General features: G+C 41.4%; 1 protein-coding gene across 1 annotated transcript in view; it reads right to left on the minus strand.

Moving 5' to 3' along the window:
* ZFYVE28 (zinc finger FYVE-type containing 28) overlaps window positions 1-11,740 on the minus strand; it is a gene marked incomplete at its 5' end in the record, with an annotated part of 40,031 nt that extends 28,291 nt beyond the window's left edge. The window contains one exon of the mRNA XM_081966011.1: window positions 11,525-11,740. Coding sequence (XP_081822137.1) covers window positions 11,525-11,740 — 216 coding nt within the window. The remainder of the gene's footprint in view (window positions 1-11,524) is intronic.
* Window positions 11,741-14,760: the final 3,020 nt, after the last annotated feature.

The raw sequence follows: 14,760 nt of genomic DNA on the forward strand, positions 1-14,760 counted from the left end.
GTTGAGCGTCTTGATAGAACGCTCTCTCAGCTCTTTGCGTGTAGTCTCTCTGGGGATATGCTTGCTCAGCTCCTTGTGAGTAATCTCTCTGGGGATACGCTCGCTCAGCTCTTTGGGAACTTTCTCTCTGGGTAAACACTTGTGGATTTCTCTCTGGCCGCCCTTTTTGATTCCGCCAAGCCCCTGGGTTGGGCTTCTGTTGGCGGTACATGGGTGGCTGCCGTGAGGCAGGGACTCCGCTCCGGCACACTCGTGCGATGTGCCCAAGTTTGTTGCAGTGCGAACAAACAACGTTCCTGAACCTACAAGTAGACCTGGGGTGATTCCCTCTGCAGCTTGCGCAGGGCGGCAAACGGGATCCGGGTCTCCCCCCAGGCCTCAAGTGACTGCTCTGCATCAGGTGACTGTCCTCGAACTCGGGATCCTCGTAGTCGGGGCTTGTGTCCTCGTAGTGCACTCTGGTCTGCCTTGGTGCTGGCTGGTTTACGCTGAAACCTCGTTGTATGGTTACCGATGATTTCTCTGCTGACTGACGCTCTTGCTTCATTTAGCGCTATCTGTAGGGTTAAATTCGGGTTTGCCAACAGCTTCTTTTGTAGTGAAATGTCTCTTAACCCACAGATGAGCTGCGCTAAGATGTGCTCGTCCAGATCCCTGAACTCGCAGTGAGTTGCTGCTTTACGCAGGGCTGCAACATATTGATTGATGGATTCTCCCGCCTTCTGGTTCCGCGTGTTGAATTCCTTGCGGCAAACATGGCGGGAAGGTTTTGGCGCGTAATGAGTTTGTAGAGCCTGTTGCAACGCCGTCCACGATACTGCCTGTATTGGAGTAGGCGCGGTGAGGTCTCTGGCCGTGTTGAAGACTTCTTTTCCGCAGTAGCCGAGGAAGATGTTTTTCTTCCGGGCGTCGGTGATCCCCGTGTATTCGTTCGCTTTGAGAAAACACTCGAAAGGAATCATGAAGGCTTCCCATTCGTCGTTCGCTGGGTCGAATGGAGCGGGGGGAGTGTGCATCACCATCTTCTCTCGTTTGAATTTGCCTCGCTGCGGTGACCTGAGATGGCTGCCGGAATTTCTGCCGAATTCCTAGGCTGGATCAAATCCGGAGATTCTGGAGGTAGCGTTCTTCGTCCTATCTGTCTCTCGATCCCACCTTCGTCGCCAATGTTAGATCGGGGCAACGAGAGAACAGACTACGGACACGGAGTGACTTATCAGCTCTTTATTAATAGTAGTAGTGATCCAGCTTGCTCTGTGGTCGGAGGGTTCCCCTTTTATAGGGATCGGGTACGCCCCTCGACCAATCAGAACGATACCTGTTTCCCGCTGTAGCAGCGGACCAGAGAGGAGACTTGCCTCGATATATGCTAATATCTAACACACTCATTTCTCCTTAACCATGACAACAAAATGGGAATGTGTAGACTAGCTAGTTCCCTAAGGTTATAAATGTGTCTATGTTGGTGGGAATAATATCTTAGCACTCTGATTTAAACTATAATGCCATCATCCAAGCACAAAAATCTTGTGCTCTTTTGGACAAGATATATGTGTTGCAGCATTGCTAATCAAGATAACTTTGGAGGATTGGGATTTTCTGAATCTATTATAAATTGATTCCTCGCTTTTTCTTGACACTGAAATATCTTCAGTTTAATATGTTGCCTGTTCTGGCATGACAAGAGAAATTTGACCCTACTCATTAACCAATATATTTCAACATCTTTCAGCACCAAGGCAGTATTCTAAAGGGTTATCTGACTCTGAGAGAAGTTGTCTTGGAACAGAGAAGTACTGATGGCTCACAACTCCATTTATCTTCCTTAAAATCATGCAAAGTTACAGGAATACTCTGTAGACAGAACACAAGCCAGTAAAATTGAAGCTGAATTCAGACAAGGCAGAGGAACTTAAAGCAGTAGTTTGGCCAGAAAGGTGGGATTTAATGCATTCTAGATGAAGGCTTAGTTATATTTAATTCACTGTTTAATTATGGAGTGTTATTTCATTCATTCTTCACTATGGTCTTTAGCTGGCCATAGAGATACAGTAGATATTCTGGTTGGTTGATATTCTGTTTAACTACCAGAATATGTTTTACATTGGACCCTAACCTGTTGAGAAAGAAAGTCCAGATGCAGACCCCGCTGAAGATGTTAGCTAGTTTGTTAATGAAACGTCCAGCAGTTAAATAGAAAGCTCGGAGAACAGAATCTTGCCAAAAGTCCAGATGGCACACAAATGTAGTCAGATTATACTTAAGGGAATAAATATTTGAAATATGAACACAAAAATAGAAGCAAATATCTGCTTCATTGATTATAGTAAGAACTTTAATTTGTTGACCATGCAAAGCTGTGGAATGTGCTTAGAAAAATGGGAATCCTGGAATATCACACTCTCCTAATGCAAAACCTGTACTGAGGTTGGAAAGTCACAGTCTGAAGAGAACACGGAGAAACAGACTGGTTCCAGGATGGCAGATACAAGGCTGTACATTCTGTCTTTATTTGTGTGTTCAATATATACAGTATTGAGGGAACCTGAATTGGAAGATGATAAGCACAGTTTAAAATGGAGGAAGGGACATGCACTACGTTGATAGCAGTAGTCTGATTACTGAAGTGCAAACAATCTGCAACCCTACTGAAAAAGTCAAAGAGCACAGTGACTAAGTTTAAATATAAAAAAGATGATAAGAAATACAGAAACCAGTTTTAGAATTGACAAATTAAGATATGAAAGAGGTGGATAGCTTCCACCTTTCAATTGTAAAGGAACCAAACATTAGGAAATACTCTGCAGACTAGGACTTGGTCAAATAGCAATGAAAACCTTGGAAAAAGTTATTTAGGTGCTGTGAAATATCTAATATCTACAAAGATCAGAATACTGTAGTACAGGTAATAGCTCAAAGTATTGAGATACTGTGACATTCTATGGAAGTGAGTTTAGGACCTTGAAGAAGGTAGATAGAAAGAATATTGACACTTTTGAATTTAGGTGTTGGAATGGACGATGCGGTTTAGAATATCATGGATAGCCAAGGAAACAAACCAATTAATGATCAGTCAAATTAATCCAGAGTTCTCACTAAAGTCTCAAATGACTAGGCTCAAATTATCCTACTTTGGGCACATTATGTGAAAAACTCACTCTCTGGAGAAAGAGAGAAGGAAAGAGAAGAAGAGGATGACCAGCAACAAGACCCAATTACAGCAGCAACGGATGCACATCTGAAAACCTGAAGGACCAAGGTGAGGAACAGAATATCTTGGAGAAAATCCATCTATATGATCACTAAGAGTCAACATTGATTCGATGGCACATGATCAACCAATTCAATTTCAACTATTCAATTCTAACTTTAAAGCAACTAAAGTAGCACCTATTTTGTTTTTAAGAAAGTTGTAAAGTTTTGGTCTTGATATTGACTGCTCCTCTATGAGCTTCTTTCCATATTCTGATCTTTTAAATCTCTCAATCTCTCCTACATAGTTAAAAATGGTGCTTATTCAGTAACACAACCTGTCTTTATATTTGTTATAACCTGTTTTCAGGAAACAGAGATGCAAACAGGTCAAGGTTCCCCTCACACATATGTGCTAGTTGTTCCCGACTCTAGGGGGCAGTGCTCATCTCGGTTTCAAAGCCAAAGAGCCAGTGCTGTCCGAAGATGCCTCTGTGGTCATGTGGCCAGCATGACTAAACGCCGAAGGCACACGGAGCGCTGTTTCCTTTCCCAGGAAAGGTGGTCCCTATTTTTATATGTGCTTTTTACGTACTTTTGAACTACTAGGTTGGCAGAAGCTGGGACAAGTAATGGGAGGCCACTCTGTTATGCGGCACTAAAAATTTGAACTGCTGAACTGCCGACCTTTCTGATTGACAAGCTCAGCATCTTAGCCACAGAGCCACCGCGTCCCTCATATACCCTGTTTCCCTGAAAATAAGACCACCCTGGATAATAAGCCCAGCTGTCCTTTTGAGCGCATGTGTTAGAATAAGCCCTCCCCCCCAAAAAAATAAGCCCTCCCTGAAAAAGCCCTCCCTACTTGCAACACAGCAGTAGCCATGACCACACTTGCCACCTCCTGCACCTAAAAAATAATAAGACTTCTCCAAAAATAAGGCCAAGTGCTTATTTGGGGGGGGGGGGGAGTGTCAAAAGAAAATAAGACCCTGTCTTATTTTCAGGGGAAACATGGTAAGTATGTACAAATAAATACGGTAGGTATGTACAAATAAATAAATAACAATTTTCTCCTGTCCTGACCCATTTCATGTCTTTTGTACAGCACTCATTCCAAATCTACGGCCTTTTTGAAATAAAAGCTACGCAGAATGCAGTAGACTGAGCCTTCTATGCAGATTATTACTTTTTGTGTTCAGTTCCAATTTTCCATTTATTGGACTATTTATTGAGCTTTTGTCATAACCACAAATGACGTAATCAGACCTGATTTTACACTGACCTGTATAACAAGACTGTCAGTTTGACCAATACAGCCTGTATACTATTTCTTGAATAACTTGAATTACACACATTCATTATTATGACTGACACAGGAAGCTGGACTTAAGGCGTGATGATCAGAATCTTTTGGCTATCCAGTATAATTAAATCAACCTGCAGTGTCCCCATCTGTACGTCATCAAGACAACATCATCCAAATACTAAGATACTAGGTTCAGTTTGGCTTAAACTTATTATGTGTACTTAGCCCCTTGTGGTTTGCAAACTATTGTTTACGGTTCTGGTTTATTTGATTATTAAATAAGTCACAATTACATTTATACAAACTATCATTAATGAAACCATGACTTAGCATATGTGAAACAAGTCTATATACTTTCAAAACAAGTTCCTTTTCTCCAAACATGCACTTCCAACTATTCAGTGGTTTGCAGGATTAATATAGACCAACCATAGATGATAGTAACGAATTATGGCCTCAGTTTATTGATAAATGTAAATATACTTTTATAATTTTTTAGTTTTGCCTCTTTTTATAATTTAGGATATTTTTTCCTTTAAAAAAAATATTAATAAAAAATTAAAAAGTTGCTTTCCCTTGAGAAAAATAATGATGCAGGAAAATAATAGCAAGAGACCATGTTTAAAATCTTACACAGTCTGCAAAATGCAACAGCCACCAGAGTTCAGTACTAAGCTATAGGCAAATAGCCTTTTAGCAATGTTAACAAATACAAAGCATGTTACTGGAAAAACATGATGAAACACTTGATGAAACACTATAATGTGGAAGATACATGCTCAGCTAATTATATATAAATTTTACTTCATCCAGACATCACAATTTCCCATTCCTGGTGTTTATACTCCACAAAATTATTAGGCACACTATATTGAAAATATTTGTATCCAGACATTCCTTTAGGTGGAATATTACAGATAATTATTAACATTAAATCTAGGAACATTAGAAAAAGGTCAGATGCCATTCAACATATACTTGGGCTAATATTTGAGGAAGACTGGATAAAGAATAAGGGTTAGTATGTAATTATTTAACTCTAGAATCAATTCAAGAAAAAAGTTGCTGAGGGATCCTTTTATTGCAAAGAGCTGACAGGTTAAATCAATTATTTTCAGAAAGGTCTCCTCGTTAAGCAAACCTTATTTTAACCTTTCAATGACATGAGTTTAAAACTGAACTAACAGTGTTACGCAATTTATAAAAAATATTGGCTCAGCTCAGGATATTTATTGAGGAGCCCATGATAATGAAATTCTGAAAATCTGAAGGTCTTTGTCAACACTGAAGTGAACCTAGCTGAAGCCATCTTGTGTTGCCATGAAGCCAGAGAGGGGGAAGGGGTGGGGGAAGTAGATAGCCAGGCTCCAGTCAAAACAAAATACTTTCTTGTGGAAACCAAGGTCATTGAAACAGTTGGCCATTGAAAGAGAAGAGCCTGCTTCCATCTTCATTGGACAATGTGAGTAGTGACACCTGGGAGAGGGGAGTTTGATTCCTTTAATTAGGTGAAAACCACGGGAACTGTCAGAATTGGTTTTCACTGGCTGTGCTGATATGATGTATCCAATAAACATATCTTTTGAGGAATCTACCTGCCTCAGAGTTATGCTTTCAATGGGTGCATTACTCAGAACACTGACATTCTTTGGCTAAAGGTGCTCAGCAATACAAGTAATCCTCAAATTTCAAGAGTTCATTTAGTGTCTGTTTGAAGTTACGACACTGAAAAAAGAGACTTATGACCATCTTTCACACGTGATGCTTGGCAAATGACTCATGTTTATGACAGTTGCAGTGTTCTGGAGTCATGTGATCCCCTTTTGCGACCTTCTGACAAGCAAAGTCAATGGGGAAGCCAGATTCACTTAACAAAGATGTTACTAACTTAACAACTTCAGTGATTCACTTAGCAATTGTGGCAAGAAAGGCTGTAAAATGGGGCAAAATTCACTTAACAACTGTCTTACTTAGCAACTGAAATGTTGGGCTCAATTGTGTAGGGGGCTACCTCTATTCTCTCTCTTTCTGAGCTTTGCAACTCACGGAAAACTTTTGATATTTTCAGCTAAAGATCATTTAAAAATGTAGGATGCAGATATCCACAACTGTTTTAAAATAAGTTTCTCTCTTCTTCTCACCTCTTCTGAGTCTTCTGTGATTTGGAAAAGGCTGGTACTGCAAAGGTCTTTCATGTGGCTTCAGTTTGGTCCAAACCATGGAACAAGAAAATTACTTCATAGTTCCCTTTGAACCGGCAGCAGGATAAGACTTTGGGAAGGGGCTGTAATGATCCCAAACTTGTTTTGGTTACTGGGCAAATCATGTTTTTGTGGGACGCTGCTCACAATACATACAAACAGTGGTGACCGCAAGTCTTGAGGAAAGAAGCTGTTTTCTTTGAGTAGAATACAATTTGTAGTGACTTCATGGATGAGCTCATGTGGTTTCTTTATTAATAATGCAGAAGTGGTTTGCCTTCTTCCAGGATGTTTTTCTTCAACTTCCTAGTTTAACCACCAGCCAATGACATAAATCTAATTAAGACCAGGGCAACAGTCACCCTGGCTCCTGCAGCTAAGAAGAATCATGGCTATCCCTGTCTGCTGCTCATTTCTTTCCCCAAACAGAAAGGTGTCAAATACTGGGGATGGGGGGAGGCGCTCAATGTATAGAAGTCCACATATAAGGTCTATCAATAGAAGCATCATGTCCTAAAAGGCCTCTCCATCGACAGGTAAGACTCTGTGCCTGCTTCCTTGACATAGGTGGGAGGCGTACCAAAAAAAAAGCAAGGGAATCTACCAATTGGGGACTGCAGAAAGTGTGATATAGATAGAACATCACTGTGGCTAAAAGGGTTGAAATCTGGCAAGTATTGTCTTAAGCCGGCTTCATTTCTAGATATTTAAGAATGGGAATCAAGTAGCTTGAAGCTGCAGTGCAGGAAAGCCCTTGTTGATTTCACTATCATTGACATGCTTGCTTTGCACAAGTGACAGTTTTAATTTATTACCATGTAGATTTCTCAAAATATTGATAAAGCAGCAGAAAAATCAAGAAAATGGAAACTTTAATGTTTGAACTACTGGAATACAGTCAAGCTGTGACAATTATATCAACTCTTTTTCTTCTATGTACCTAGATTGAAAATATGGCAATTTAATGCAGGAAAATATGCCTGTCTTCCTAATGGCAGCAATAAGCTACGCTCACTTTAGAACTTAGACTTGTAGGCTTACAATAACTTTGTCACTTTGAATGTACACTAATCGGCATACATTAAAATGAAATTTCATTGCATACAGCTCTCAAAGGGTCACCCCCTCCAATATACACTACATAAACATGACAAAATCAATCAATCAATAAATATGCATATACCCACATATATTATATGACACGGAGAAACAACACAGTCTAGTTTGGATGTATACATGTACATGGTGAGAAAAACAAACCTTGCAAGTTTACTGGGCAAATGGCATAGGGAACAAAGCTGTTACAGAATCTGGTAGTCCTGCCAGAAATACTTTGAAACCTCCCTGAAATAGGTGGTCTATACTTTTGAATTCCACATGCATTTTAGACTCTAAGCCAGGCCTATGCCCTTCACACTCACTGTCTCATAGCTACATAAATAAATGTTACTGCCACAAGAGGGAATCTGAGTATTCTGAGCTTTTTGCAGTCAAGAAATGATTTAAACCAAGATCCTCTTTGCAATGGTGCAATGAGCTAAACACTTTTCCTGCTGATTTCTCTTTTCTTCATTTCTTTCCTAAGCATTTCGCATTTATTTTTTGATAATGCTGTGGGTTTTAACAAGTGAGATATGTTATTTTTACTTACATTGTTTGGAGGAAATAAGTAAATCATTTTTTTAAAAAAAGTTTCCAATTCATAAGTATTATAAAAGGTAAATGGAGAGGTGTTTTAGGTGCATAAATTGAAAAAAAATCAAGAACTGGATTTTCAGAAATTCAATTTTTGAAAGAGCAAACCCCACACAACTGATATCATTTTTACACTACATATAAACACTGATTTATTTTTTCAGAACTGGATTGTTTAACACACACCGAATCCCCCAATGGGTTACATGCAACTTTACACCCTCAATTTGTGACTCCCAAAGCATCCTGAGTTTACCCCACCAAAATTATGAGAGGATGTAAATAAGTTAAAAATGATTTAAACTTCTATAAGTTCCAAGATGCTAATAAAACAATTAACTTGTCTAATATGCACAGTAATGTAGTGAAGGTCTGATACAGTACAGTCCTCCATGCCAATAAAATTAAAATCAACACATAAAGAAAAGAAAAGCTGAAAGGAAGAGGTTACTATATTATGGAAAAACATGCAGCTCCCACATACATTCAAAATATAATACTCAGTCATAGCGTTATGCAGTTCTACTTAAGCCACAGCATGGCTAAATCAAATTATAGACCATGTGTGTTGAAAGAACTTCCCCAACACCCTCCTTTGAGCATGCTGCCTAGGAGTTCAGAGACTTGATGTCCCAACAGGTCCAGAAGATACCAAACGAAGAAGAGATTGTGTTGGCACATACAAGAAGTTCAACTGATGCATTCCTTTGATGTCAGGTGAAACCCAGTTATCTTAAATCAAACAATGCTTGCATAACTAGTTCCAGCATGAGTGTAAATCAGGAATACAAAGAGAGAGAAATTCTGGTATAAAATCATGCTGCCATGTTACACATTTCTGTACTCCTGGTGGACCTTTAAGATTCCAATGCCATGTGTTGCTATTGTTAGGTTCTATCAAGTCCTACTTGACTCCTGGTAACTACGGATAAAAACTATGGGAGCCATCCTGGCTCATGCTGCTTACACATTTCTTGCAGGTGTATTTATGTGAACGCCCATAAGCTCCAGAATTGATAGGGATGGTGCAAAAGAAAACTCAGAAAAGAACAAAAATGATGGGAGGGGGAGGCTGTGGGAGCCATAGATATACTCAAGGAAGGCTAAGATATTTCATTCAAGGCAAAATTTAAGATAGTCAACTCAGCGGAATTCCATTATGATGTTCAGATGTGAGGGATGGGCTCTGTGTAAGAAGAGGAGGGTTAACTCCCTTGACCTAAGGAGAAGATTGCTTCAGATTCATCAGAAACAGTGGCTGGAAAACCAACCATTTGTTATGGAAGAAATCAAGCCAGAATGCTCACTGCAAGTAAGGAACAAAACAAACTTTTATACTTTTAATATGAAGACTGATGCATCTGTACAAGAGATGATAATTTTGGGCAAGGTGGGCGGCACGCAAGGTGGACAAATTACCATAAACCACAGAAATGCAATGCAATTTACAGTTTGCACACCATATGGCAAACTTTGCCGGTCTACCAAGAGTATAGTATACTTCTCAAATTATATCTTGCAAAATTGAAGCCTGAGTGGAAAGTGAGTCATAAAATAAATCAGCAGGAAGTTATTCTCTTGCCAACCAATAGTGGGTACTGCTCCCTGTAAAGCCTGTTGCACTCACCTTCATCTAAAGAGGTGATGCAGCAAGACAACTCACACACAAACCTCAACTTCTCAGCTCCACCCAGAGCCAGCCTAGATCTTCCCTCTGTAGGCAACTATTCTGGGAAACTTTTTTTTTTTACAAAGGCAGAATGTAAGACTTCTTCTTCCCAGGCAGAATTTTGACAGGTTTAGACTAAAAATTGATTGATATAATGTTTCTAAACATATCAATTGTTTGCCAGTTGCAATTCATTTTATACTTGGTCCCCCCCCTCTTCCTTTTTTCTTCGCTCAGAATCTAGCATATCTCGTTACATACCAGAAAGTCAGATACCGTATAAGTATGAATCACAAGCCTCGCCTCAACGGCTTCCTACAGGATTAGGAATACTGTACCCAGCTCAAAACGCACCGACTGTGTCTCCTCGAACGGCGACGAAACGTTCGCGACCCAAATGCCAAGCTCTGAGCTCAAACCAACAGCCATACTAGCTATACACACGTGTACTATGAGAGCCAAGGTCCCGAATTCAAACCCCCGAAACGGAGCTCAAACGGAGGAGAACACTTTTGAAGCACTCTTGAGGGGAGGTTTACCACTGAAAGCTTTCAAGAAGAGATTGGACTGCGATTTGTCAGAAATGGGTTGGGTCTCCTGCTTGGGCTAGATGATCCACAAGGTCCCTTCCAACTCTGTTAATCTGAATCCGATGGCACAAAGTTGACGGACAGGACGGAAAGTTGGAGCTGCAATTGCCACACGCGCTATCCTGGAGCCAAGGCGTAGCTTAAGAGTAGCTTTCTGGAGTATCAACTCATCAGCAGACCAAGAAAGAGGCAAGAAAAAGCCAAACAAAAACAAGAGATCCCTACTTAACCCGACACAATTACGGGCGGGAGCACAGACACACCGCGCGTCTGGAGCTCAGCTACGGCACCGCTGCTCACACTCACAACGGGACCTCCCGGGTTCGCCGTCGCCACGGCTAAAACCGCACGAGGCGGACCAGACAAAGGGGGGGACGGAACACCCGGCCAACCATCCCACACTCGCGTAACAAGAGTCCATTATTCGAATAGGAATAACCGCCGTTTGTGCCGATGGAACCCCTATAGCGCACTCTGACCAAAGCGAACGGCAGCCGCCCTTCCCTCCCCCCACCCCCGGCAGCCGCCGAAAAAGCGGGGAAAGAAAGCAGCGCTCGGTTTACCCAACCCGCCTCTTCAACCCCGGGAGGAGCGAAGTCTTCGGAGACGGTCTTTCGGTTCCTTCCTTCCGCCGCTCCCCCCCTCCCCCCTCCCCCCCAAAAAGAGAAACGGAATCGCGGCCAGGAGGAGCTGCGGGTTGCGCTCGGGGAAGAAAGACTGCCCGGGGCGGCGGGGTGGTGGTGAAAGGGACAACTCCAGGCCTAGTTCAGCAACTACTAGGGAGAGGGTGGGAGTGGGGGGGGGGGGCAGAAAGAGGCACCCGGCTACTGCTCCCCGCCGGGACTGCCGCCAAGACCTCCAGCCTCACCTTGGGTCTGTGCAGCCACCTTCGGACAACGGCGGGCAGCATGGCTGGAGCCGGCAGCGCAGCGGCTGGAGAAGTCGCCCTCCCGACTCTACCCGGCACACCTGCGCTCAGCGCTCTCAGGCTGAGACTCGCACCGCCTACAGGCGGCTCAGAGGCTTCTGTCAGCCGGGCTGGGATATTATAGCGCCTGGCCACGCCCAAAGGAGGGCGGGCCATTGGCCAACAGGAACGCGGCAGCGTAGGGTTGAGATTAGGCTCCCTCCGCCGGCGCGCGGCTGATTGACAGAGAGGCCGTTCCCTCCTGGATCAAAGTTACTGAGGGGGGGCAGCGGCAGCGGCAGCCAACTCTCCGCGGGACGTGCGAACAAGACAGTAGTCCCCCGGAGGACGGCAGCGGAGGCGCGGCACGACGCCACTCCGCTCCTGCCGTGGACCTCGCTTCATTAGAACTAAAGCGACCGGGGGCGGGGGGAGGTGTCTCGCCGGCTTTCCCCGTTCTATCGTGGTTGGGGACGTGCGGTTGACCGGTATCTTGATCGGGTCATCCTGATACAAGCTTAGGTAGCGATGAGAGGCTGCTAGGCGATTCTTCTTGCCTTAAAGCTGCCATTTCAGGTACATTAAAAAAAATCCACAAGGATGGTTGCCTTTGCTTCCTTGTGGGCTACCACCCCGACTGAACCTCTCGAGGTGCACCGAGTGCCAACTGAGGCAAAGGCTCCGGTGTTGAAGTCCAACCTATCTGAAGGGCGCTAGTTGGGTGCTGCCAGTCCCGACAGCGATCTTCAGGGCAGGCCCTACCAGGGATCCTCCTTGACCAACAAACTCCATGGGTGAGGTGGTTGCCTCCCCTGCTGTGCTCACTTTAGAAAAGGGCCCTGCAAGTCAGTTTTTGGTGTATTTAAGGAAGAAGAGGTTTTAATCCCATTGTCTTTTTTTCTGTATTGACTATTGCGTAAGAAACATTTAACATTATATATATATATATATATATATATATATATATATATATATATATATATATATATATATATATATATAAATAAAGGATTTCCCCACTTTGAGATGACCAGCTAGATAAGAAATGAAGAGCAAGGAACTCCTTTTATTTTAAAAGTTAACCAATATAACTCTCTGTCAGGAGGAAGAGGCCAAGGCACTTCTAAATGTGCACTCACAAGCAGTCTTTCTGACAGCCCCTCTGTATTTGAATGCTCTGCTTCTGGCATGATAACTATGAGGCTGCTGCCCCTCTTAGTGTTTGGTCATATAGTGAGGATTGCTAGGAGGCAAGCAGGAAGGAATGGATCCCAAACACAAAATAGGATCAGAGAGAATAAAATCTGAATGGCTCCCTCACTGAGAGTCAGCAAGACGAACCCTGGACGTATGGTACAATAGAGATATTAGGTATAGAGTTTCTTGTTGAAGAGGAGCACTTTAAGATTTCGCACAGGAGTCCTTCAAAGGCTGATGTAGAGTCAGTCCAGTCCACAGATCCTTCATGCACTGAGTTCCACATCCTTCCCAATCCCTCTGATTTGTATTGGTGATCCAATTAAAAAAAGATCTAGTCACAAGAAGAGTGTCAAGATTGTGTAGTTTCAGAGAATCTGAACTGGCATATTTTTATTTTCCTACATGTACACCTTATATTTTCAGATATAATTATTCCCAAAGTAGTTACACAATTTCTTCTTAAGGATTTCACAGGCAATTATAATTTACTGACCAGATGAATGTTTCACAGAGGAGATGAACTGTTTCCATCATTATTTGGGATTATAAACACAACCACTCTGCTACTATTGAACTGAACTACTCCTTAGTTAACTGGCTGTAAATCTGTACCTTGTATAAATGTGCTAACAGCTAATTAAAGGGGAAGGGTGGATTTTCACAAATCTAAATGTGAGATTATTTTCTTTGCCAAATACTCTGGTTTTGCTCTTGAAGAAATGTACAACTGTTTTATCGAGAATTTTGGATAAACCTGTATCTACAATTGCCTATAGTTTGGGAAATTGGCCTTAAGATGGTATATCAAATTAAAAACAACAACAACCCTCATGCTCTCCATATTCCTGAGATCACTTTCCATGGCCTTTTTCTAAACAAAGGTTGCTGCTGTCGTAGACAAGAAGATTAAGAGATACTATCATTATAAATGAAGTGATGCTTACATAATCCCACAGGGAGGATTAAAGATGACATCACCGAGATACCCAGACACTGACATAAGTACCTGCATAACCTAATGTGACGTTTTTTGGTTTAAATGTGGGTATCAAGGTTAACGTTTGTTCTTGCATTCCATAGTGTAAGGGGATTAGATCTCTATAGAAAATGATACTTTTAACCTTGACTGACAAGAAGTACTCTTAAGTGACTGTAGGAGTTTTAGAAATGCAAATAAGATTTTAAGATTAATTCTATATAATTTATAAAAGTTCTGGTTCCAGTAAAAAATTACAAACCTATTGGTATTAAAATGAATATATTGGTATTAAAACGAATTGATATTCATTTTAAATTGGACCAGAAATCTTGCCTTTATTAAATTTATTAACCTCTCAGGTTAAAGTCATATTTATAACAATGAGCCAATGAATTTTGCCCCATTTTATGACCTTTGTTGCAACAGTTGTTAAATGAATCTGGCTTCCTCAATGACTTTGCTTGTCAGAGGATGGCAAACAAAGTGATCACATGACCCTGGGACACTGCAATCATCATAAATACATGCCAGTTGTCAAGTGTCCGAATTTTGATCACATGACCATAAAGATGCTGCAAAGTTGTGTGAAAAATGGTGATAAGTCACTTTTGTCAGAGTCATTAACTTTGGATGGAAATTAAATAAATGGTTGTAAGTCAAGGACTGCCTGTATGACTTTTTGACATTTTATTAAAGGTATTTTGAGCCATAAAACAAGAATAAGTCCAACAGATGAACAAAATAATGAATATATAACACTAGCCATTAATAAAAAATGAAACCAAAACCAAAAGGACTATCAGAATTACATATGCGAATGAAACAAACAAAATGTTAAAAAGTTATGATATTTATATAGTTACTTATCAAGCACATCTAAATTATATTAAACTAACCAAAATATATTTATAATCCCCCAAGCATGTCACAACTTTTGAGCACCCCTAGTGTTTGGAAATTGAAAGTTGAAAAATTTGACACACCCGAAAACTACCTAGGGACAAATAAAGCTATCAGG

The sequence above is a fragment of the Natrix helvetica genome, assembly GCF_964273705.1.
Source record: "Natrix helvetica genome assembly, chromosome: 1".
Taxonomy (NCBI): domain Eukaryota; kingdom Metazoa; phylum Chordata; class Lepidosauria; order Squamata; family Natricidae; genus Natrix; species Natrix helvetica.